The sequence below is a fragment of the Pseudophryne corroboree genome, chromosome 5 (genome assembly GCF_028390025.1).
Source record: "Pseudophryne corroboree isolate aPseCor3 chromosome 5, aPseCor3.hap2, whole genome shotgun sequence".
Classification (NCBI taxonomy): Eukaryota; Metazoa; Chordata; class Amphibia; order Anura; family Myobatrachidae; genus Pseudophryne; species Pseudophryne corroboree.
In genome coordinates, this window is record NC_086448.1 from 416,576,632 (window position 1) to 416,603,220 (window position 26,589).

The 26,589-nt window shown below is 48.1% G+C and overlaps 1 protein-coding gene across 3 annotated transcripts in view; it reads right to left on the reverse strand.

Moving 5' to 3' along the window:
- Positions 1-26,589, reverse strand: part of LOC134927810 (mediator of DNA damage checkpoint protein 1-like) — an 840,332-nt gene that overhangs the window by 201,260 nt on the left and 612,483 nt on the right. For all 3 annotated transcript variants that reach the window (XM_063922788.1, XM_063922787.1, XM_063922786.1), the window contains exon 23: positions 2,636-2,749. In XM_063922788.1, the coding sequence (XP_063778858.1) occupies positions 2,636-2,749 (114 nt within the window). The remainder of the gene's footprint in view (positions 1-2,635; positions 2,750-26,589) is intronic.

The following is a 26,589-nucleotide window of genomic DNA, read 5'->3' on the forward strand; positions in this document are numbered from 1 at the left end:
CATTACAAGGAGCTATGGTGTGCAGTCCAGGCCCCCTCTCCACAAGGTATTCAATATTATGTGTGTGTATACACAGCTGAGGGCTTGGGACGCCCTCATCCTGGATTAGCACCTCACCCACTGCCGCTCAGGCTTTTAAACAGGGAACTAACATATGCTGACTGCACACAAGACATAGGTAAGATCCTTTTAATTATATAGAAAGTCAGTTTGTGGGTGAACTTTTGGGGCATGGGGCTCCTTGGATTGCTCTGACTGGGCCACTTTGGGAAATCACCACCTTATACTTATTTCTAACACCTACAGTGAATCTGGAAAATATTCACAGGGCTTCACTTTGTCAACATTTTGTTAAGTTACAGCCTTATTCCAAAATGGAATTAATTCATTTTTTCCCCTCAAAATTCTACACACAATAACCCATAATGACAACATAAAAAAAGTGTTTGAGATTTTTGCAAATTTATTGAAAATAAAAAACTAAGCTAATCACATGTACATAAGTATTCACAGCCTTTGCCATGAAGCACAAAATTGAGCTCATGTGCATCGTTTCCACTGATCATCCTTAAGATGTTCCTATAGCTTAATTGGAATCCACCTATGTTAAATTCCGTTGATTGGATATGATTTGGAAAGGCACACACCTGTCTATATAAGGTCCCACACTTGACTGTGCATGTCTGAGCACAAACCAAGCATGAAGTCAAAGGAATTGTCTGTAGACCTCCGAGACAGGATTGACTCGAGGCACAAATCTGGGGAAGGGTACAGAAAAATATTTGCTGCTTTGAAGGTCCCAATGAGCACAGTGACCTCCATCATCCATATATGGAAGAAGTTTGGAACCACCGGGACTCTGCCTAGAACTGGCCGGCCGTCTAAACTGAGTGATCGGGGGGAAAGAGCCCTAGACAGATGGTCACTCTGTCAGAGCTACAGCATTCCTCTGTGGAGAGAGGAGAACCTTCCAAAAGGACAACCATCTCTACCAGCAATCCACCAATCAGGCCTCTATGGTAGAGTGGCCAGACGGAAGACACTCCTTAGTAAAAAGCACATGGCAGCCTGCCTGGAGTTTGCCAAAATGCACCTGAAGGACTCTTAGACCATGAGAAACAAAATTCTCTGGTCTGATGAGACAAAGATTGAACGCTTTAGCGTGAATGACAAGCATCATGTTTGGAGGAAACCAGGCACCGCTCATCACGAGGCCAATACCATCCCCACAGTGGGGAGGCATTTGATATACCGGCTGTCAGGTTCCAGGCGCTCACCATACCGCCGCAATCCCGACAACCGCCATACTGACAACTATTTTCCCTTTTGGGGTGTCCACGACACCCCTGGAGGGAGAATAAATAGTGTGGCGCAAGGGGCTATTTTGCGCTCACCCGACTGCCTGCCGGCGGTCGGGATCCCGGCGCTGGTATGCTGGGCTCCCAAGCGCCGGCATAACATACTATACCCCTACAGTGAAGCATGGTGGTGGCAGCATCATGCTGTGGGGATGTTTTTCCATGGCAGGAACTGGGAGACTAGTCAGGTTAGCGGGAAAGTTGAATGTAGCAATGTACAGACATATACTGGATGAAAACCTGCTCCAGAGCGCTCTTGACCTCAAACTGGGGCGATGGTTCATCTTTCAGCAGGACGACCCTAAGCACACAGCCAGGATATCAAAGGAGTGGCTTCAGGACAACTCTGTGAATGTCCTTGAGTGGCCCAGCCAGAAACCAGACTTGAATCCGATTGAACATCTCTGGAGAGATTTAAAAATGGCTGTGCACCAATGCTTCCCATCCAACCTGATGGAGCTTGAGAGGTGCTGCAAAGAGGAATGGGCAAAACTGCACAAAGATAGGTGTGCCAAGCTTGTGGCATCATATTCAAAAATACATGAGGCTGTAATTGCTGCCAAAGGTGCATCAACAAAGTATTGAGCAAAGGCTGTGAATACTTATGTACACCTTAGTTTTTTATTTGTAATAAATTAGCAAAAAATCTCAAAAAAACACTTTTTCACGTTGTCATTATTGGGTATCGTGTGTAGAATTGTGAGGGGAAAAATGTATTTATTCCATTTTGGAATAAGGCTTAACATAAAATGTGGAAAAAGTGAAGCGCTGTGAATACTTTCTGGATGCACTGTATATCACCCCGTGTTTGTTTTTATTTATGTAGCATTTTTCACATAACTTTTACACTTGTAACACTGATCAGCTAACCTCACTTTCTAACAATGATACCTTACTGAGGTCCTCTTCCTAACACTCAGCAGCTTCCCTCACTTGCTTAACACTGATTTTTCACTTCTCTCTCTCATTTGTGTGATGCCCTGGGGTGGTACAGTATGGTTGGGGTGATTTTGGGGTACTCTGTGTCCCAGAGGCGAACCCCTATAATGTTAGGCACCTGTCCAACGAGGTCACCGTGAAGCAGGTGGGCAGGATCATATTGCCAGTATAGAACCTCGGATATGATGATTGATATAATTTAAGGGTGTATGGTGCACCTGCACCCTTGTTATGATATTGTAGAACTTTCCGTGGAGCCGTATCCTGTTCAGCAAAAGGATACGGCTCCATGATAGGACGAAAGAGTAAGATAGGATGAAAGTGGAAGATGTTCTTACCCTGGGGTATAGAGAATTGTGCTGCCTTAGGCACCAGTGGATTTATTTCAGTAATAGGTTCCAACATTGAAACAGGAAATAATGGGTGTTTGTCAATTCTTTGTCTCTTGGGGTCTGTAAAATAAAACAGACATTAGATTCACACCTGCACACCCCCATGTCACAAACGCAAATATAAGTCACAAGTGAGACTGAAACAGCAGAAAATTGTTTATGCATTAAGCTTTGACCTGCGATATACACCAGAATGTGGCCTAAATGATTCTGACAAAGCATCACTTTGAACTAGCTATAAGGCTGAAAAATACAGGCAATACCAAATTAATCTTATAGGTCTACCGAACATAAAATACAAGTTCTCTATATGTGAGCGACAAGCAACATACCCACCTACGCAAATGTAAAGGCTATGATGGAATGAAAAATGTCTAACATAAAACAATATATTTATAATTTTTACGATTCAGACCGGAAGCTTTTGTTCCTGAGGGGCTGGTTATTATGTGCATAAGGAAAAAAACCTTTCCTCACGATCACAGATTTATCTCAAATCTCGGTTACAATGAGCTCCTGACCACCCCCCCGGATAAGAGCCTTCAACCACATCAACTTAATTTTGAGAAGAAAAACCAGAATTAGAGGCCTTATATGTCTAGGGAATCCCTGGAAGCTGCCAATTCTGTGGACTAGAAGAGGCAGTGGCAGTCTTAACACTCTGTAAAGAGGACAGTTGCCGCAGACCCGGACCGAAGACTGAGCTGGGACATTAATTATCGGCAAAGTTGAAACTAAAAGAGGCCGACTAAATACCAAATTCAGAGCAGTGTCACTTTCCATGTGTGACTTCCATGGAGGTACACAGTTGGTAGAATCCCTGCTTAGCTCCAAGCAGGGATTCTATCAATAACCTAAGCCACCACAGGTGGTGGCATTGCTATGGTCAAACCCCCCCCCCCAACACACACACCACCTCAGTCTGTCTATCAGCAGAATGACAATCTTACCAGCTCCACTGGCCTCCCCCAGATAACTCCACCAAAGGAGTGTACGAGGCAAGCTGACTTGAGTAAAATAAAGGATTAAAGTAATGGTGCCCACACGGTTCCGGTATGAATGGTCGACAGTCATTAGGTCGACCACTATTGGTCGACATTGACATGGACACATGGTCGGCACATGAAAGGTCGACACATGAAAAGGTCGACATGAGTTTTTTTACTTTTTTTGGTGTCGTTTTTTGCGTAAAGTGACTGGGAACCCCAGTTAGTGCACCGCGTCCCCTCGCATGGCTCACTTCGTTCGCCATGCTTCGGGCATGGTGCCTTCGCTCCGCTAGGCACAGATTACCGTTCCAATCGTAGTCCACGTGGATCGTAAAGTATGGAAAAGTTCCCCAAAAAGAAAAAAAAAAGTTACAAAACTAATGTCGACACTTTCATGCGTCGACCTTTCATGTGTCGACCATGTGTCCATGTCGACCATGTCAATGTCGACCATAACATGGTCGACTATCTGAACGGATACCTGCCCACACACGGTGAGATCTGTGCTAGGTGCAATTTGAGACTATACAATGTGTGCTATGCGATTTGAACTACACCAGATTTTGACTGCACTACAATATGTAATGTATGTGATGTAGTATGAAAATACCTGACTAAACATAATATTTTACCTTGCGATATTGACCACACCGGAGCGTGCATCGCATGGGAAAATAAACACGGTGCGATTTGAATTAGACGCAATGCGATCTGAACTAAAGATCAAATCGCACACGATAATCGCACTGTGTGTGGGCACCATAAGCGTTATGGTAGACTTATTGTTAACTCTCTTTCTGTACATAGGTTCCACAGGGAAACATTGGGAGGTGTAGAGATGGATCTGGATCCAGGCACCAACAGGAAAAGCTTTAGCTATCCCATGGTGCATCGGATCCCTCCTCTATAACTCCGCCGCAAGGCACTGTAAGCTAAGTTTTGTTAACCAGTCAAATGCAGGAAACAGGCAAGAGAGAAAGAAGAGGTTAGTCACATAAGAACACAATCTCACAGACAGGAGAAGGAATCAGAGGCCAATGCCATACAAACTCAAAGAAGCTAGGTGTGTCAGGGTGGGTGCCCTGTGGAACCTATGTACTTCATAGAAAGAGTTAACAATGGTAAGTCTATCATAACTCTTAACTTTCTGCAGCAGGGTACATAGGTTTCCACAGGGAAACATCGGGTATGTCCCAAAGCAGTAACGCAAGTGACGCACCTGAGCGGATATGAGAATCCGGTATCCAAATGAAGCATTCTGGGAGGCGGAGGTATCAAAGGCATAGAACCCAAGAAACGTGTTCACTGAAGACCACGTAGCCGCCTTGCACAATTGTTTGGCGGATGCCCCATGGGGTGTTGCCCAATAAGGTCCTACAGACCGGGTAGAATGGGCATTAATCGTAGCTGGAACTGGAAAACCGGCTCCAGTATAAGCTTGTGCACTCATCATTCTAATCCATCTGGCCGGCGTTTGTTTATTAGCAGGCCAGCTACACTTGTGAAATCCGAAGAGGACAAAGAGGGCATCCGACTGTCTAATGGAAGTAGTACGGTCTACATAGACACGTAGAGCCCTAACCACATCCAAAAAACGTTCTTTAGCCGACAAGTCTGGAGAGATAAAAGCCGGAACTACACTCTCCTGGTTAAACCACCTTAGGTAGGTAACCAGGCCTAGTTCGGAGAACAGCAGTGTCACTGTGGAATATCAAAAAGGGTTGACGACAGGATCTAAGTCCAAAACCCTCCTCGCAGAGGCAATAGCCAGCAAGTAAAAAGGACCTTGGCCGTGAACCATTTGAGGTCCACAGATTCTAGAGGTTCGAATGGGGCTTCTTGATGAGCCTCCAATACAATAGACCGATCCCATGGAGCCACTGGAGGGACATAGGGAGGCTGAATACATATAACACCCTGAATGAACATGTGTACATCAGAGATGGAGGCAATCTAGCTTTGGAACCATACAGACAAGGCAGAAATATGTACCTTGAGAGAGAACACGAAGGTCTAGGTTCAAACCTCTTTGGAGAAAAAGCCCAAATTCTGGAAGTTCTGAATTTAGAGATATCATAATTCTTAGCAGCACACCAAGTGAAGTAAGCATGCCACAATCTGTAATATGATTGAGCAGAAGCCGGTTTCCGTGCCTTCAGCATAGTCTGAATGACAGCCTCAGATAACCTTTTAGCCCTCAGGAGTGATGCTTCAAGAGCCATGCTGTCAAAGCCAGTCTGGCCAGGTCCAGATGAAGACAAGGGCCCTGCTGCAGAAGGTCCTGTCACTGAGGAAGTAGAAGGGGACGCCCTACAGAGAGTCCCTGGAGATCTGAAAACCAGTGACGTCTGGTCCATGCTGGAGCGACCAGAATGAGATTTCCCCCTTTTAGTTTGAACTTCTGAAGAACCCTGGGCAGAAGTGACACCGGAGGGATTATGTAAGGCAAGGGAAGTTCCAAGGGACTGCCAATGCATCCAGGAATGCTGCCTGATGGTCCCTGGTTCATGATCCGAAGATCTGAACCTTGTGATTGTGTCGAAGACACCATGAGATCAACGCCCAGTATACTCCATCTGTCTAACAGGAGCTGAAAGACCATGGGTTGAAGAGCCCACTCTCCGGAGTGAACATATTGGCGACTGAGGAAGTCTGCTTCCCAGTTGAGAATGCCCGGAATGAACACCACAGATATGGCTGGTAGATGGCGTTCCGCCCATTGGAGAATCTTAGACACTTCCATCATTGCCATGTGGCTGCGAGTGCCGCCCTGATGGTTGATATAGGCCACTGTTATGGCCTGATTGTACTTGAACAGGCCTGTTCTGCAAGAGAGGATGAGCCAGAGACAGTGCATTGAACACTACTCTCAACTACACTATATTGATTGGAAGCAGATATTCTTACCTGATCCAATGTCCCTGAAATGAGTGTTGCTCTGTCACCGCTCCCCAGCCACAAGGACTGGCATCCGTCATCAGGAGGATCCAGAAGGGATGACCCATGCTCAATCGCAGCTCCAGCAGCCACCGGGACAGCGACAAGCGAACCTCCGGAATCAAGGAGATAATTTGAAATCTCATCCGATGAGGTAGGCCATTCCATTTGAAGAGGATCAATTGTTGTAGAGCGTAGGAATGGAACGGTGCGTACTCTATCATGTTAAATGACGATGCCATCAGACCGAGTATTTGCATTGACGAGTGTACTGACACCCGGAGGTAATGAAGGAAGTGACGTATTTTGTCCTGAATTTTCAGGACTTTATCTGGGGATACAAACTGTGAGTGTTCAGAAGTACCCCTAATTGTACCATGCTCTGAGGTGGAACCAGGGAAGACTTTTTCAAATTTATCAGCCAACTATGAGTCTGAAGGAAGGTTAGAGTCAGTTGGAGATGACGGAGGTGGACTTCCTGAGAATTTGCCAAAATCAGAAGATCGTCTAGGTATGGCAGAATTCTTATCCCCTGGTGACGGAGGTGAGTCGTCGTAAATGCCATGACCTTGGTAAAGATGCGAGGAGCCGTAGCCAGTCCAAACGGCAGAGCCTGGAATTGATAATCAAGGTTGCCAATAGCAAACCTCAGGAACTGCTGATGCGACTTGGCAATAGGAATATGGGAATATGCATCCTGTATATCCAGGGATACCATATAGTCTCCCGGCTCTATAGCCAGAACAATTGAGCACAAAGTTTCCATGCAAAACTTGGATACTCTCACAAACTTGTTCAACATTTTGAGGTTGAGAATAGGCCGGTGTGACCCGTTGGGTTTCGGAACCAGAAACAGTGTCAAGTAATAACCTCTGCCCCTCTGGGACAGATGGACCGGCAAAATAACTTTTGCGTGAAGAAGGAAGTTGACCACAGTTTGTAGATTTTGCGCCTTTATCGGGCCTGATGGAAGGCCGTGGTGAGGTACTGGTGAGGGGGACGTCCCTTTAACGAGATTGTGTACCTGTGAGACAACTTCTAGAACCAAGCATCCAAAGTGGTCGTGTGCCAAACCTGTGCGAAGTGCAGAAGTCGGCCTCCCACCTTGGGGTCCCCCCCAGGGGGAGGCCTGTCCTGTCAGGCTGCAGGCTTGTCAGTTTTTGTGGCAAGCTGACGAGCCGCCCAAGAGTGTTTGGCCTTGGAGTGTTTGGAATTGAGAGATTGCCTAGGGAATGACTGACCTTTTGCTTTTACCTGAGGCCGAAAGGAGTGAAAAGTGGAACTTTTAGCCTTTTGAGAAGGATTAGTGGGGGACAGAATAGCTGTCTTGGCAGCTGCCAATGCAGACACAATCTTATCCAGTTCGTACCCAAATAGAATATCCCTAGTGATGGGGAGTATTTCCAATCCAGGCCCACTTTCCTTGGTCTCAACCACAGAATATGGCACGCCAGAATGGACGTAGCAGACCACTTGGCGGCCAATGCTCCAGCCTCAGATGATGTTTCCTGAATGTAGAAAGAAACATTTTTAATATGAGACAGGTATTGTCTGCCTTCTTCAAAGATATCGTCGGGTAGCTCCTCCTCCAGCACATGAACACAAGCTTCTATTGCCTTTGCCCCTCATGAAGCAGCTATAGTGGGTCTATGAACAGCCCTTGTAAAGGAGTACATAGATTTCAGGCAGCCTTTAATACGTTTATCTGTTGGTTCCCTCAGAGAGGTGACAGTAGTAACAGGCAGAGGGGATGACACCACAAAACAGGTGACTTGAGAATCCACCTGCAGCAGATTTTCCCATTTGTTACAAATATCTGCAGGTAGAGGATACCGAGCAAAAGCCCTTTTAGAGACGGAGAACTTCTTGCCTGAATTAGTCCAGGTTTACCGTCGGATGTCCAATAAATGATCAGAATGGGGTAATTCAGTTTTAACCACCTTCTGTTATTTAAACTTATCAGTACTCTTTGCCACTGTAGTGGGTTCCTCCTCATCTGAGAGTTGTAGAATATGTTTAATTGCATCCACAAGGGCAGGGAAATCTATTAACATAGGCGCTTCTTCATCTGCAGCACAGGAGTCTGTGTCAGATAGAGACTTCTGAGTATTGTAGATTGTGAGAAAGAATTAGCACGCTTAGGGAGATTAGTGACACGTCTGTGTCCCGAGAGATCCTAATGTCTAGTCAGGGACTAACTGAGTTGCTGCAGTCAATTAGACAAATTATACGCACATGGCGGATTCACCATAGGGACTATTTGAGGAGGTAGTCTCACAGGGGGCGTAAGGCGTTCCACCAGAGTACCCAATAATGATGAAAAGGCTGCCCATGGTGGCTCATGAGGAGGGCAGGAGTAGCAGACTGGAAGGTGTATAACAAACAGTACAGAGACTGTCATGTAACATGTCCTCAGACAAACCAGCTGAGCACACTCTGCATGACAGCCAGTTTGCACCCTTTCTTGTTAGACATAATTATGTAAACAAAAGTGGACGTACACAGGGGGTAATTCACACCTAATCGCTAGAGTGTGTTTTTTGCATCCCTGCGATCAGGTAGTTGCCGCCTACAGGGGGAAGGGGAATTCGCTGTGTAGGTGTGGGATAGCATGAGCAGAGAGCTGCACAAACCAAATTTTGTGCAGTCTCTGTATAGCCCAGGACTAACTCAGCTGCTGCGGTGATCAGGTCCGAAGCTGATGTCAGAAACCCTCCGTCCAAACGCCTGGATCCTCCTGCCTTTTCCCAGACACTCCACTAAAGCTGTCAGTTGCCACCCACAAATGGCCTCTTGCTGTCAGTAACCTTGCAATCGCCAGTGCGATCGATTTGTTCGCATCATCCCGTCGCTACGGACAGACGCGCCTGCACATTGCGGTGCATACGCATGCGCAGTTCAGACCAGATCGCCCGCTGTGCGAAAACACACAGCAGCAATCGGGTCTGAATTACCACCACAGTACGTTAAATGTAACAGATATAATATACTTAAACAGTACATGCATATAGATAAAATCTGTGTTCACATGTAATTCTAATCCAAAATGCACCTCAGCCCACGGTATAGAATATCAGGGCTAGATATCCGAGATACACTGAAAGTGAAATCTGATAGCAGATTAAGGCACTCAGTCGCACACAGTGCAGAAACTATATTATCATTTATCATTAATACTGCAAAGGATCCTTATATCACAACACAGCCCTGAGGCTGGAGGATAATGCAGAAAAATCATACAAATTAACTTCAGGGAACATTTATCTCAACTATCACTGCCTTATGAGACAGGTAGGATACTTAAGCGTATGTAAAAAGCAGTCCTGTTCAGGCGTTTTTACAGGGAGAGATTGGCCAGCAATCCTGGAGACCTGCTGCTGCTATGCTGAAGAACGCTGCCCGGGTCTCTGTGAGGGAAGGTGGGAGAGTGAGGCAGGGCGGGAAATCTGCAGTCGATGGCGCCCAGAGCTGGGGGAGGGGCTACAGGTCAAGCACCTCCTCCCCTATGCTGGTCTTCTACCCCAGGTACTACAGGGCCTTATTAAAATAGGAATTTAATACCCACCGGTAATTCCTTTTCTCGTAGTCCGTAGTGAATACTGAGGTGACATCAGTACCATGGGGTATAGATCGGGTCCATTGGATCCTTGCACTTTAAGTAATCATTAGTGTGTGAGTAAAAAGTCCTTTGTTTGCAACGGAGGAAATACTGGAACAAAAACTCCAGTGGAAAGCAGTTTTTGAATGGCTTTTTGCAAGGTAACTCTTGCTACAGGTGAAGCTAGTAAGGAGGTAGTTCTGGAAATTCCAGCCGGTATCCTTGGGATATGAGCTCCCTCCCCCATGGATCCCGGCAGGACTTTGCCCACATATGGGCGACGTGCTGAAGGCGAGCACCTACCTGGAAGTTGCCTTGCTGCTGTGGCCAACCATCACGTGGAGGGCTTTGTGATGAGGATCTGGAGGCCTGGTCCAGAGCTCCAGCAGCTGCTGGTTTACTGGACTTACCGCGAGTTCCTTTAGCAGCACTGGATGCACCTCGGACTCTGCCTCTGAATTTTGCCACACGAAAGGACTGCAGAGAGGGCCCAGGGTAGGGACATCTAGCAGGAGGTGCGGCAGATGGCAAATAGGAAGACTTACCTGCAGTCGCCTGAGAAATCCACTTATTTAGTTCTTCTCCAAACAAGGCATCCCCTGTAAAAGGAAGGTTCTCAACACCCCTTTTGGAATCAGCATCTGCTGACCACTGTCGCAGCCACAAGGCTCTGTGAACCCAGACCGCCATAGCCATGCTACGGCCACTAATGAGACAAAATTCCTTAATTGCCTCACTCAAAGTTTGCAGCATCTTGTATATGCTGCAGAAGTGTAATGATCCCAAACCCATTTATTATATTATCGGACCATTTAACAATGGCCCTAGAGATACAGCTGCAAGCAATAGTGGGGCGTTGGGCTAAGCCCACTGCAGTACAGATTGATTTTAGTGTAGTCTCAATTTTGTGGTCGGCTGGGTCTTTGAGGGAGATAGCCCCAGGTACAAGCAGTACAATTTTACGTGACAGCCTGGACACTGAAGTATCCACAGTGGGTTTTCCCAAACTTTCCTATGCTCAGCAGGAAAGGAAAAGGAATTTAGTAACCGCTTAGGACAGTGATGGCTAACCTTGACACTCCAGCTGTTGTTGAACTACACATTCCAGCATGCCCTGCATCAGTTTTGCTATGTGGCCATGCTAAAACTGATGCAGGGCATGCTGGGATGTGTAGTTCAACAACAGCTGGAGTGTCAAGGTTAGCCATCACTGGCTTAGGAGTACTACATTTCTTGTCAGGATTCACACACGCCTCTTTGGAAAGGGAGTTTAATTCTTTTGAGATAGGGAAGGTGACAGAGGATTTTGGTTTAACATTAAAAAACAACTTCTCTTCTGGTTCTGTCTCCTTATCCTGTATGTTGAGGACTTCTCTAATAGCATAAATTAGGACCTCAACTCCCAGGGACAGAGTATTGTCATCTTCCACCTCCAGTTCTCTTTCATCTAACTCTGGTATTTCAGTATCAGAGTCAGACTGGAGCACCTGTGGGAGTGTGCGTTTATGAGAGATCACCAGAGGGGGCTGAGTAGCCTGTCTGCAGTCAACAGTCTTAACCAAGAAATCATGTACAGACTGTTTCAGGTCTGCCTTTCTTGCTGTGCGGCAGCTAACTCTGAATTTATATTAGTAATCATTGTTTTAAATCATTCTAACCATTCAGGTTCCTGCAAGCTTCTACCATGTGAAGGCAGAGAACATTGGGTACATAGTAGAGACCCTTGTGAAGAGGGTGTAAACTTGGTGTTGCAAGAGAGACACACAGACTTTTCCCTAGACATGCTTTTAGCAGAAAACACAGAGTTATAACACGTTAGTGAAACAGCACAAGCAGCCCAGACAGCCCTAACTAGTGACACAGAATGGATTTGGACCAGAACACAATAGCTCAGTAGAGAGCAGCGCTAAGCTGGGCATATTTATAAGCACAGCAGTGTAACCACTATATATATGCTCCCCCCTTTCTGTAAGACCCCCTGGCACAAGTAGAATTGGTGATGTAGAGGGTTCTGTGGAGCAGCAGTCTCTGAGTGCAGCCTGTAGTTATCAGCAGCAGTAGGAAATGGCACCTTTCAGCATCTGGTCCCGCTCTCCGGGAAGCAGCGCCCCTTCAATGGCACGTGGCCCCTACATAGATTATACTTGCTGTAAAGTCAGAATAGTGTAAAAAATAAGAATTTACTTACCGATAATTCTATTTCTCGTAGTCCGTAGTGGATGCTGGGGACTCCGTCAGGACCATGGGGATAGCGGCTCCGCAGGAGACAGGGCACAAAAATAAAGCTTTAGGATTAGGTGGTGTGTACTGGCTCCTCCCCCTATGACCCTCCTCCAAGCCTCAGTTAGGATACTGTGCCCGGACGAGCGTACACAATAAGGAAGGATATTGAATCCCGGGTAAGACTCCTACCAGCCACACCAATCACACCGTATAACTTGTGATCTGAACCCAGTTAACAGTATGACAAACGTAGGAGCCTCTGAACAGACGGCTCACAACAATAACAACCCGAATTTGTTTGTAACAATAACTATGTACAAGTATTGCAGACAATCCGCACTTGGGATGGGCGCCCAGCATCCACTACGGACTACGAGAAATAGAATTATCGGTAAGTAAATTCTTATTTTCTCTAACGTCCTAAGTGGATGCTGGGGACTCCGTCAGGACCATGGGGATTATACCAAAGCTCCCAAACGGGCGGGAGAGTGCGGATGACTCTGCAGCACCGAATGAGAGAACTCAAGGTCCTCCTCAGCCAGGGTATCAAATTTGTAGAATTTTGCAAACGTGTTTGCCCCTGACCAAGTAGCAGCTCGGCAGAGTTGTAATGCCGAGACCCCCCGGGCAGCCGCCCAGGATGAGCCCACTTTCCTTGTGGAATGGGCCTTGACAGATTTAGGTTGTGGCAAGCCTGCCACAGAATGTGCAAGTTGAATTGTGCTACAAATCCAACGAGCAATCGTCTGCTTAGAAGCAGGAGCACCCATCTTGTTGGGTGCATACAATATAAACAGTGAGTCAGACTTTCTGACTCCCGCCGTTCTTGAAATATATATTTTCAATGCCCGGACCACGTCCAACAACTTGGAATCCTCCAAATCGTTAGTAGCCGCAGGCACCACAATAGGCTGGTTCAGGTGAAACGCTGACACCACCTTAGGCAGAAAATGAGGACGCGTCCGCAGTTCTGCCCTGTCCGTATGGAAAATCAGATATGGGCTCTTATATGATAAAGCCGCCAATTCTGATACTCTCCTGGCTGAAGCCAGGGCCAGTAGCATGGTTACTTTCCATGTAAGATACTTCAACTCCACCGATTTGAGCGGCTCAAACCAATGGGATTTGAGAAAATCCAAGACTACATTAAGATCCCACGGTGCCACTGGGGGCACAACCGGGGGCTGTATATGTAGTACTCCTTTTACAAAAGTCTGGACTTCAGGAACTGAAGCCAATTCTTTCTGGAAGAAAATCGACAGGGCCGAAATTTGAACCTTAATGGACCCCAATTTGAGGCCCATAGACAATCCTGTTTGCAGGAAATGTAGGAATCGACCCAGTTGAAATTCCTCCGTGGGGGCCTTCCTGGTCTCACACCACGCAACATATTTTCTCCAAATGCGGTGATAATGTTGTGCAGTCACCTCCTTCCTGGCTTTTACCAGTGTAGGAATGACCTCTTCCGGAATGCCTTTTTCCCTTAGAATTCGGCGTTCAACCGCCATGCCGTCAAACGCAGCCGCGGAAAGTCTTGGAATAGACACGGTCCCTGCTGAAGCAGGTCCCGTCTTAGAGGTAGAGGCCACGGATCCTCCGTGAGCATCTCTTGAAGTTCCGGGTACCAAGTTCTTCTTGGCCAATCCGGAGCCACTAGTATCGTTCTTACTCCCTTTTGCCGTATAATTCTCAGTACTTTTGGTATGAGAGGCAGAGGAGGGAACACATACACTGACTGGAACATCCACGGTGTTACCAGAGCGTCCACAGTTATTGCCTGAGGGTCTCTTGACCTGGCGCAATACCTGTCCAGTTTTTTGTTGAGGCGGGACGCCATCATATCCACCATTGGTTTTTCCCAACGGTTCACAATCATGTGGAAGACTTCTGGATGAAGTCCCCACTCTCCCGGGTGTAGATCGTGTCTGCTGAGGAAGTCTGCTTCCCAGTTGTCCACTCCCGGAATGAATACTGCTGACAGTGCTATCACATGATCTTCCGCCCAGCGAAGAATCCTTGCAGCTTCTGCCATTGCTGTCCTGCTTCTTGTGCCGCCCTGTCTGTTTACGTGGGCGACTGCCGTGATGTTGTCCGACTGGATCAACACCGGCTGACCCTGAAGCAGGGGTTTTGCCAGACTTAGAGCATTGTAAATCGCTCTTAGCTCCAGTATATTTATGTGAAGAGACATCTCCAGGCTTGACCATACTCCCTGGAAGTTTCTTCCCTGTGTGACCGCTCCCCAGCCTCTCAGACTGGCATCCGTGGTCACCAGGACCCAGTCCTGTATGCCGAATCTGCGGCCCTCTAACAGATGAGCACTCTGCAACCACCACAGAAGAGACACCCTTGTCCGTGGCGATAAGGTTATCCGCTGATGCATCTGCAGATGTGATCCGGACCATTTGTCCAGCAGATCCCACTGAAAAGTTCGTGCGTGGAATCTGCCGAATGGAATCGCTTCGTAAGAAGCCACCATCTTTCCCAGGACTCTTGTGCATTGATGCACAGACACTTTCCCTGGTTTTAGGAGGTTCCTGACAAGTTCGGATAACTCCCTGGCTTTCTCCTCCGGAAGAAACACCTTTTTCTGAACCGTGTCCAGAATCATTCCCAGGAACAGCAGACGTGTCGTCGGGGTCAACTGAGATTTTGGAAAATTTAGAATCCACCCGTGTTGTTGCAGCACTAGTCGGGTTAGTGCTACTCCGTCCTCCAGCTGTTCTCTGGACCTTGCCCTTATCAGGAGATCGTCCAAGTAAGGGATAATTAATACGCCTCTTCTTCGCAGAAGAATCATCATTTCGGCCATTACCTTGGTAAAGACCCGAGGTGCCGTGGACAATCCAAACGGCAGCGTCTGAAACTGATAATGACAGTTTTGCACCACGAACCTGAGGTACCCTTGATGTGAAGGGCAAATTGGGACATGCAGGTAAGCATCCTTTATGTCCAGGGACACCATAAAGTCCCATTCTTCCAGATTCGCTATCACTGCTCTGAGTGACTCCATCTTGAACTTGAATTTTTGTATGTACAGGTTCAAAGATTTCAGATTTAGAATAGGTCTTACCGAGCCGTCCGGCTTCGGTACCACAAATAGCGTGGAGTAATACCCCTTTCCCTGTTGTAGGAGGGGTACCCTGACTATCACCTGCTGAGAAAACAGCTTGTGAATGGCTTCCAATACCGTCGCCCTGTCTGAGGGAGACGTTGGCAAAGCAGACTTTAGGAACCTGCGAGGGGGAGACTTCTCAAATTCCAACCTGTAACCCTGAGATACTACCTGCAGGATCCAGGGGTCCACCTGTGAGCAAGCCCACTGTGCGCTGTCGACCCCCCACCGCTCCTGAGTCCGCTTGTAAGGCCCCAGCGTCATGCTGAGGGCTTTGCAGAACCCTGAGAGGGCTTCTGTTCCTGGGCAGGGGCTGCTTGCTGCCCTCTCTTACCCCTTCCTCTGCCCCGAGGCAGATATGACTGTCCTTTTGTCCGCTTGTTCTTATAGGACCGAAAGGACTGCGGCTGAAAAGACGGTGTCTTTTTCTGTTGGGAGGGGGTCTGAGGTAAAAAGGTGGATTTTCCGGCAGTTGCCGTGGCCACCAGATCCGATAGACCGACGCCAAATAATTCCTCCCCTTTATACGGCAATACTTCCATATGTCGTTTGGAATCCGCATCACCTGACCACTGTCGCGTCCATAAACTCCTTCTGGCAGATATGGACATCGCATTTACTCTCGATGCCAGAGTGCAAATATCTCTCTGAGCATCTCGCATATAAAGGAAAGCATCCTGTAATTGCTCTATAGTCAATAAAATACTGTCCCTATCCAGGGTATCAATATTTTCAGTCAGGGAATCCAACCAGACGACCCCAGCACTGCACATCCAGGCTGAGGCGATGGCTGGTCGCAGTATAACACCAGTATGTGTGTATATACTTTTTAGGGTAGTTTCCAGTCTCCTATCAGCTGGATCCCTGAGGGCGGCCGTATCAGGAGACGGTAACGCCACTTGTTTTGATAAGCGTGTGAGCGCCTTATCCACCCTAGGGGGTGTTTCCCAGCGCGCCCTAACCTCTGGCGGGAAAGGGTATAATGCTAATAACTTTTTTGAAATTAGCACTTTTCTATTTAATTCCTCTGATTCAGGAAAAACTACAGGTAGTTTTTTCACCCCCCACATAATACCCCTTTTTGTGGTACTTGCAGTATCAGAGATATGCAAAGCCTCCTTCATTGCCGTGATCATATAACGTGTGGCCCTACTTGAAAATACGTTTGTTTCATCACCGTCGACACTAGATTCAGTGTCTGTGTCTGGGTCTGTGTCGACCGACTGAGGTAAAGGGCGCTTTACAGCCCCTGACGGTGTCTGAGACGCCTGGGCAGGTACTAACTGGTTTGCCGGCCGTCTCATGTCGTCAACTGATTTTTGTAATGTGCTGACATTATCACGTAATTCCATAAACAAAGCCATCCATTCCGGTGTCGACTCCCTGGGGGGTGACACCACCATTATCGGCAATTGCTCTGCCTCCACACCAACATCGTCCTCATACATGTCGACACACACGTACCGACACACAGCAGACACACAGGGAATGCTCTTATCGAAGACAGGACCCCACTAGCCCTTTGGGGAGACAGAGGGAGAGTTTGCCAGCACACACCCAAGCGCTATAATATATATGGGAACAACCTTATATAAGTGTTGTTCCTTCTAGCAGCTTAAATATATCAAAATATCGCCAAAAAATGCCCCCCCTCTCTGTTTTACCCTGTTTCTGTAGTGCAGTGCAGGGGAGAGTCCTGGGAGCCTTCCTCACAGCGGAGCTGAGCAGGAAAATGGCGCTGTGTGCTGAGGAGAATAAGCCCCGCCCCCTATTTCGGCGGGCTTTTCTCCCGGAGTTTTAGATATCTGGCATGGGTTAAATACATACATATAGCCTCAATGGCTATATGTGATGTATTCTTTTGCCATAAAGGTATTAAATATTGCTGCCCAGGGCGCCCCCAGCAGCGCCCTGCACCCTCCGTGACCGCTTGGTGTGAAGTGTGTGACAACAATGGCGCACAGCTGCAGTGCTGTGCGCTACCTTCATGAAGACTGAAGAGCCTTCTGCCGCCTGTTTCCGGACCTTCAATCTTCAGCATCTGTAAGGGGGGTCGGCGGCGCGGCTCCGGGACGAACCCCAGGGTGAGACCTGTGTTCCGACTCCCTCTGGAGCTAATGGTGTCCAGTAGCCTAAGAATCCAATCCATCCTGCACGCAAGTGAGTTGAAATTCTCTCCCCTAAGTCCCTCGATGCAGTGAGCCTGTTGCCAGCAGGACTCACTGAAAATAAAAAACCTAAAAACTTTTTCTAAGCAGCTCTTTAGGAGAGCCACCTAGATTGCACCCTGCTCGGACGGGCACAAAAACCTAACTGAGGCTTGGAGGAGGGTCATAGGGGGAGGAGCCAGTACACACCACCTAATCCTAAAGCTTTATTTTTGTGCCCTGTCTCCTGCGGAGCCGCTATCCCCATGGTCCTGACGGAGTCCCCAGCATCCACTTAGGACGTTAGAGAAAAGGAGATTTATGGTACTTACCATAGTTAAATCTCTTTCTGCGAGGTACACTGGGTTTCACAGGGAATACACTGAGGTGTAGAGTTGTACTAGTTCAGAGGCACCAACAGGCTAAAGCTTTGACTGTTCCCAGGATGCATTGCAGGGCCTCCTCTATAACCCCGCCTCTGGGCACTGGAACTCAGTTTCGTAAACCAGTCCAATGCAGTGGCAGGTAAAAGAAGAGAAGGCAGATCTTAGTCACATAGAACCACATTCTCATGACAGGAGAAGGGACCAGCGGCTAATGCCATACAAACCCAAAGAAGCTAAGTGCGTCAGGGTGGGTGCCCTGTGGAACCCAATGTACCTCGCAGAAAGAGATTTTACAATGGTAAGTCTACCATAAATCTCATTTTCTGAAGCGGGGTACACTGTGTTACACAGAGAATACATCGGGGATGTCCTAAAGCAGTTCCTCATTGGAGGGCATGCACTGTAGCGGGCACAAGAATCCGGCGTCCAAAGGAAGCATCCTGGGAGGCGGAAGTATCAAAGGCATAGAACCTAATGAACAACAAGTAGCCGCCTTGCACAATTGTTCTGCGGACGCGCCACGGCATGCCACCCAAGAAGGTCCAACAGACCGAGTAGAATGGGCCTTGATAGCAGCAGGAGCTGGGAGTCCAGCCTGCGCATAAGCTTGTGCAATCACCATTCTAATCCATCTGGCCAAAGTTTGCTGATTCGCAGGACAGCCACGTTTGTGAAAACCAAACAGTACAAATAGGGAATCTGACCTCCTGACAGAAGCAGACCTTTACATGTACATACGGAGAGCCTGTACGACATCCAAAGACCACTCTTAGGAGGATAAACCAGAAGAGACGAAAGCCTGAGCCACAATCTCTTGGTTACGGTGAAAAGAGGACACCACCTTAGGCAAATAACCAGGGCAAGTTCGAAGAACTGCCCGGTCATGGTGAAAAGTCAGAAAGGGTGGACGACAGGACAAAGCGCCTGACATCCTCCTAGCAGAGGCAATAACCACCAGAAACAGGACCTTAAGCGTAAGCCATTTAAGGTCCACAGACTCAAGAGGTTCAAATATAGACTCTTGCAGGGCATTCAATAGACAGTTCCCATGGAGCGACAGGAGGGACATAGGGAGGCTGAATCTGTAAAACACGCTGAGTGAAAGTACGAACGGCAGGAATAGATGCGATTTTCCTCTGAAACCACACCAACAAGGCAAATATATGAACTTTGAGGGAGGCCAGACGAAGGCATAAGTCCAGACCTTGTTGCAGAAAAGCCAAAAGTCTGGAAGTTCTAAATTTGTATCATAATTCTTAGAAGCACACCAGGTGAAGAAAGAATTCCAGGCTAAATATGTGCAGTTGCCGGTTTACAGGCCTTCATCATAACTGCCTCGGAAAACCCTTTGGCCCTCAGGAGTGATGCTTCAAGAGCAACGCCGTCAAAACCAGTCTGCCTAGGTCTGGGTAGACAAAAAGGCCCTAAACGAGGAGGTCTGGGCGTTTAGGAAGTAGAAGAGGATGGTCTATCGACAGACCCTGCAAGTCTGAGAACCAATGCCGTCTGGGTCACGCTGGAGCGAACAGAAGTAGTATTCCTCCTTCTTGTTTGAACTTCCGTAGTACCCTGGGCAGGAGTAACACTGGAGGGAACACGTAGGGCAGCTGAAAGGTCCATGGAATTGCCAGTACATCCACGAATGCTGCTTGAGGATCCCTTGTCCTTGATCCGAAGACCAGAACCTTGTGATTGTGTCAAGACGCAATCAGGTCTACATCTGGTAGGCCCCACTTGTCCACTAGGATTTGAAAGACTTCTGGATGAAGACTCGACTCTTCGGCGTGTACGTCCTGACGACTGAGGAAATCCGCTTCCCAGTTGAGGACTTCTGGTATGAACACTGCCGATAACGCTGGCAGATGGCGTTCTGCCCAACAAAGGATTTTAGACACTTCCATCATTGCCATGAGGCTTCGAGTGCCGCCCTGATGGTTTATGTATGCCACCGTGGTGGCGTCTGACCGCACTTGAACAGGCCTACCCTGTATTAGGGGTAGGGCAAGAGTTAACGCGTTGAACACTGCCCGCAGGCCCAGAATGTTTATAGGGAGGAAATTCCTTGCGGGTCCACCGACCCTGGAAAGAGTGTTGCTCAGCACCGCGCCCCAATCTCTTAGACTGGCGTTCATAGTTAGGAGGACCCAGTTGGGGATCCAGAAGGGACAGCCCCTGCTCAACTGCTGGTCCTGTAGCCACCAGGACAGAGATAGACGGACCTCCGGAGTCAAGGAGATCATCTGAGATCTGATCCGATGAAGTAGGCAGTCCCGCTTGGAAAGGATTAACCATTGCAGAGGGCGAGAATTAAATTGAGCGTACTCCACCATGTCGAAAGTCGACACCATCAGGCAAGTACTTGCATCGCCGAGTGTACCAACACACTTGGGTGAGAGGAAGTATCCGATCCTGTCCCGAAGCCTCAGGACTTTCTCTGGAGACAGAAACAGTATTTGGCTGTGTGTGTCCACCAGCGCCCCCAGGTGCACCATGCTCTGAGCAGGGACCAGCGAGGACTTCTTCCCGTTGATTAGCCACCCATGGGCTTATAGGAATTGCACTGTCAGTTGCAGATGACAGAGGAGGACATCTTGGTAATTCGCAGGATCAGCAAGTCATCCAGATACGGCAGGATCCTGATTCCCTGACGACGGAGATCATCACAGTCATGACCTTGGTGAAGATCCGAGGAGCCGTGGTCAGTCCAAACGGCAGAGCCTGCAATTGATAATGTAGGTTGCCAATTTCAAACCGCAGATATTGCTGGTGCGATATGGCAATAGAAATATGCAAGTAAGCATTCTGTATATCCAGGGATACCATATAGTCCCCGGGTTCCATGGCAAGTACAATTAAGCGCACTGTTTCCATACGAAACTTCGACACTCACAAATTTGCTCAGTGACTTGAGGTTGAGTATAGGCCGGAAAGACCCATTGGGTTTCGGTACTAGAAACAGGGTCAAGTAGTATCCTCTGCCTCTCTGGGACAGAGACACAGACACTACCACTCCTGAATCCAGGAGGGATCACACAACCAAGTGTAGAGTTTACGCCTTCAACAGATCCAAAGGAATAACCGCTGTGCAGAACTGGAGAGGGGGACATCTCTTGAAAGTGACTGTGTACCCGTGAGAGAGAACTTCTTGCACCCATGCGTCTGAAGTGGTCCTTAACCAGACCTGGGTGAACTGCAGAAGTCGGACTCCAACCCTGGGATCCCCAAGGGGGAGGCACGCCCCGTCATGCGGTTGGCATGTCTTGTTTGGAAGCAGGCTGACGGGCAGCCCAGGATTGTTTGGGTTTGGCCTTAGTGGTTTTGGAAGAACAAGCCTGTCTTGGGTAAGCATTACCCTTTGCTTTACCTGGAGGTCGAAAGGAACAAAAGGTCGTACTTTTTGCCTTCGGTGCAGAAGGATTATTGTTCGGGAGAAATGCAGTCTTAGCAGCCGCTAAGTCGGTCACAAATTTCTTAAGAGCTTACCCAAACAAGATGTCAACGGTATCAGTGTCTGACGGGTCAGTATAGTCTCCATCCTCATCAGAAGTAACATCCGAGATATTAGTGGATTGGGAGGAGGAAGCAGCCAGTTTAGACGACCCCTTAGTCCTAGATGGACGTGGGGTAGTTTTTTTGACTAAATAAAGATTGATTCAATTGTTGAATCTGGGTAGATAGCGTATACGCCCAGGGCAGATTTACAACAGGGACAATATGTGGCTGCAATGGCACAGGAGGTCCCATAGGGGGCGTAAGGCGTGTGACAAGAGTATTAAGCAGAGTTGAAAATGCCGCCCAAGGTGGCTCCTGGTTGGCTACAGGAGCAGTGGGCTGAGTGGGAGATGTATGGCACCCATTACACAGATCATCAGTTAAAACTTCCCCCTCAGGTAAATCCTTGGCGCAAGCACTGCATGATGCAGGAGCATCCGCGGATTTCCCGCCCTTTGTGGCAGACATTATAGTGAATGTAGCCGTAGAGCGTAGCAGTACAATATAGCCAGACAAATACAATACTTGCAAAACGCTCCCTTATTTATATGACAATAAATACAGGGCACAGACAGAGAATTAACGCAGTATGAAGTGACTGAAGAGCGCAGTAAAACACACGCAACATTATATACTGCACAGCACTATATACGAGACTCTGACGCACCTAGTCCCCTAGGGTACAGAATACAGTGATAGCTATAGCTGTGACTGAAAGTGAAATCCATACAGCAGATGCAGGCACACACAGTCACAGTGACAATACAGAAATTATATTAGACAAAGAAAACTGCACTCACTGGACTAGTAAGTAAATATATATATATAATAAGAATTTACTTACCGATAATTCTATTTCTCGTAGTCCGTAGTGGATGCTGGGAACTCCGTCAGGACCATGGGGAATAGCGGCTCCGCAGGAGACTGGGCACAAAAGTAAAAGCTTTAGGACTACCTGGTGTGCACTGGCTCCTCCCCCTATGACCCTCCTCCAAGCCTCAGTTAGGATACTGTGCCGGACGAGCGTACACAATAAGGAAGGATTTTGAATCCCGGGTAAGACTCATACCAGCCACACCAATCACACTGTACAACCTGTGATCTGAACCCAGTTAACAGCATGATAACAGAGGAGCCTCTGAAAAGATGGCTCACAACAATAATAACCCAATTTTTGTAACAATAACTATGTACAAGTATTGCAGACAATCCGCACTTGGGATGGGCGCCCAGCATCCACTACGGACTACGAGAAATAGAATTATCGGTAAGTAAATTCTTACTTTCTCTGACGTCCTAGTGGATGCTGGGAACTCCGTAAGGACCATGGGGATTATACCAAAGCTCCCAAACGGGCGGGAGAGTGCGGATGACTCTGCAGCACCGAATGAGAGAACTCCAGGTCCTCCTCAGCCAGGGTATTAAATTTGTAGAATTTAGCAAACGTGTTTGCCCCTGACCAAGTAGCTGCTCGGCAAAGTTGTAAAGCCGAGACCCCTCGGGCAGCCGCCCAAGATGAGCCCACCTTCCTTGTGGAATGGGCTTTTACAGATTTTGGCTGTGGCAGGCCTGCCACAGAATGTGCAAGCTGAATTGTACTACAAATCCAACGAGCAATAGTCTGCTTAGAAGCAGGAGCACCCAGCTTGTTGGGTGCATACAGGATAAACAGCGAGTCAGATTTTCTGACTCCAGCCGTCCTGGAAACATATATTTTCAGGGCCCTGACTACGTCCAGCAACTTGGAGTCCTCCAAGTCCCTAGTAGCCGCAGGTACCACAATAGGCTGGTTCAAGTGAAACGCTGAAACCACCTTAGGGAGAAATTGAGGACGAGTCCTCAATTCTGCCCTGTCCGCATGAAAAATTAGGTAAGGGCTTTTATAGGATAAAGCCGCCAATTCTGAGACACGCCTGGCTGAAGCCAGGGCTAACAGCATTACCACTTTCCATGTGAGATATTTTAAGTCCACAGTGAAGAGTGGTTCAAACCAATGTGATTTTAGGAACCCCAAAACTACATTGAGATCCCAAGGTGCCACTGGAGGCACAAAAGGAGGCTGTATATGCAGTACCCCCTTGACAAACGCCTGAACTTCAGGAACTGAAGCCAGTTCTTTTTGGAAGAAAATCGACAGGGCCGAAATTTGAACCTTAATGGACCCTAATTTTAGGCCCATAGACAGTCCTGTTTGCAGGAAATGCAGGAAACGACCCAGTTGAAATTCCTCTGTATGGGCTTTCCTGGCCTCGCACCACGCAACATATTTACGCCAAATACGGTGATAATGTTGTACGGTTACATCCTTCCTGGCTTTGATCAGGGTAGGGATGACTTCATCCGGAATGCCTTTTTCCTTCAGGATCCGGCATTCAACCGCCATGCCGTCAAACGCAGCCACGGTAAGTCTTGGAACAGACAGGGTCCCTGCTGGAGCAGGTCCTTTCTTAGAGGTAGAGGCCACGGGTCCTCTGTGAGCATCTCTTGAAGTTCCGGGTACCAAGTCCTTCTTGGCCAATCCGGAGCCACGAGTATAGTCCTTACTCCTCTCCTCCTTATGATTCTCAGTACCTTGGGTATGAGAGGCAGAGGAGGGAACACATACACTGACTGGTACACCCACAGTGTTACCAGAGCGTCCACAGCTATTGCCTGAGGGTCCCTTGACCTGGCGCAATACCGGTCTAGTTTTTTGTTGAGGCGGGACGCCATCATGTCCACCTTTGGTTTTTCCCAACGGTTCACAATCATGTGGAAGACTTCTGGGTGAAGTCCCCACTCCCCCGGGTGGAGGTCGTGTCTGCTGAGGAAGTCTGCTTCCCAGTTGTCCACTCCCGGAATGAACACTGCTGACAGTGCTATCACATGATTTTCCGCCCAGCGAAGAATCCTTGCAACTTCTGTCATTGCACTCCTGCTTCTTGTGCCGCCCTGTCTGTTTACGTGGGCGACTGCCGTGATGTTGTCCGACTGGATCAGCACCGGCTGACCTTGAAGCAGAGGTTTTGCTAGGCTTAGAGCATTGTAGATGGCCCTTAGCTCCAGGATATTTATGTGAAGTGATGTCTCCAGGCTTGACCACAAACCCTGGAAATTTCTTCCCTGTGTGACTGCTCCCCAGCCTCTCAGGCTCGCATCCGTGGTCACCAGGACCCAGTCCTGAATGCCGAATCTGCGGCCCTCTAGAAGATGAGCACTCTGCAACCACCACAGGAGAGACACCCTTGTCCTTGGTGACAAGATTATCCGCTGATGCATCTGAAGATGCGACCCGGACCATTTGTCTAGCAGATCCCACTGGAAGGTTCTTGCGTGGAATCTGCCGAATGGGATTGCTTCGTAAGAAGCCACCATCTATCCCAGGACCCTTGTGCATTGATGCACTGAGACTTGGCCTGGCTTTAGGAGATTTCTGACTAGTTCGGATAACTCCCTGGCTTTCTCCTCCGGGAGAAACACCTTTTTCTGGACTGTGTCCAGGATCATCCCTAGGAATAGAAGTCGTGTCGTCGGGATCAGCTGCGATTTTGGAATATTGAGAATCCAACCGTGCTGGCGCAGCACTATCTGAGATAGTGCTACTCCGACTTCCAACTGTTCCCTGGATCTTGCCCTTATCAGGAGATCGTCCAAGTAAGGGATAACTAAAACTCCCTTCCTTCGAAGGAGTATCATCATTTCGGCCATTACCTTGGTAAAGACCCGGGGTGCCGTGGACAATCCAAACGGCAGCGTCTGAAACTGATAGTGACAGTTCTGTACCACAAACCTGAGGTACCCTTGGTGAGAAGGGTAAATTGGGACATGTAGGTAAGCATCCTTGATGTCCAGAGACACCATATAGTCCCCTTCTTCCAGGTTTGCAATCACTGCTCTGAGTGACTCCATCTTGAATTTGAACCTTTGTATGTAAGTGTTCAAGGATTTTAGGTTTAAAATTGGTCTCACCGAGCCGTCCGGCTTCGGTACCACAAATAGTGTGGAATAGTACCCCTTTCCCTGTTGTAGGAGGGGTACCTTGATTATCTTATCACCTGCTGGGAATACAGCTTGTGAATGGCTTCCAATACTGCCTCCCTGTCTGAGGGAGACGTCGGTAAAGCAGACTTTAGAAAACGGCGAGGGGGAGACGTCTCGAATTCCAATTTGTACCCCTGAGATACCACCTGAAGGATCCAGGGGTCCACTTGCGAGTGAGCCCACTGCGCACTGAACTTCTTGAGACGGGCCCCCACCGTGCCTGAGTCCGCTTGTAAAGCCCCAGCGTCATGCTGAGGACTTTTGCGGAGGCGGGAGAGGGCTTTTGTTCCTGGGAACTGGCTGTTTGTTGCAGCCTTTTTCCTCTCCCTCTGCCACGGGGCAGAAATGAGGCGCCTTTTCCCAGCTTGCCTTTATGGGGCCGAAAGGACTGCGCCTGATAATATGGCGTCTTCTTAGGTTGAGAAGCTACCTGGGGTAAAAATGTGGATTTTCCAGCAGTTGCCGTGGCTACCAGGTCAGATAGACCTACCCCAAATAACTCCTCCCCCTTATAAGGCAATACTTCCATGTGCCTTTTAGAATCCGCATCACCTGACCACTGCCGCGTCCATAAACCTCTTCTTGCAGAAATGGACAGCGCGCTAACTCTTGATGCCAGTCGGCAAATATCCCTCTGTGCATCACGCATATATAGAAATGCATCCTTCAAATGCTCTATAGTCAGTAATATACTGTCCCTATCTAGGGTATCAATATTTTCAGTCAGGGAATCCGACCACGCCAGGCCTGCACTGCACATCCAGGCTGAGGCGATAGCTGGTCGCAGTATAACACCCGTGTGAGAGTATATACATTTTAGGATATTCTCCAGTTTTCTATCGGCAGGTTCCTTTATCCACCCTAGGGGGTGTTTCCCAACGTGCCCTATCCTCTGGCGGGAAAGGGTACGATGCCAATAACCTTTTAGGAATTATTAGTTTTTTATCGGGGGAAACCCACGCCTCATCATACACTTCATTTAATTCCTCGGAT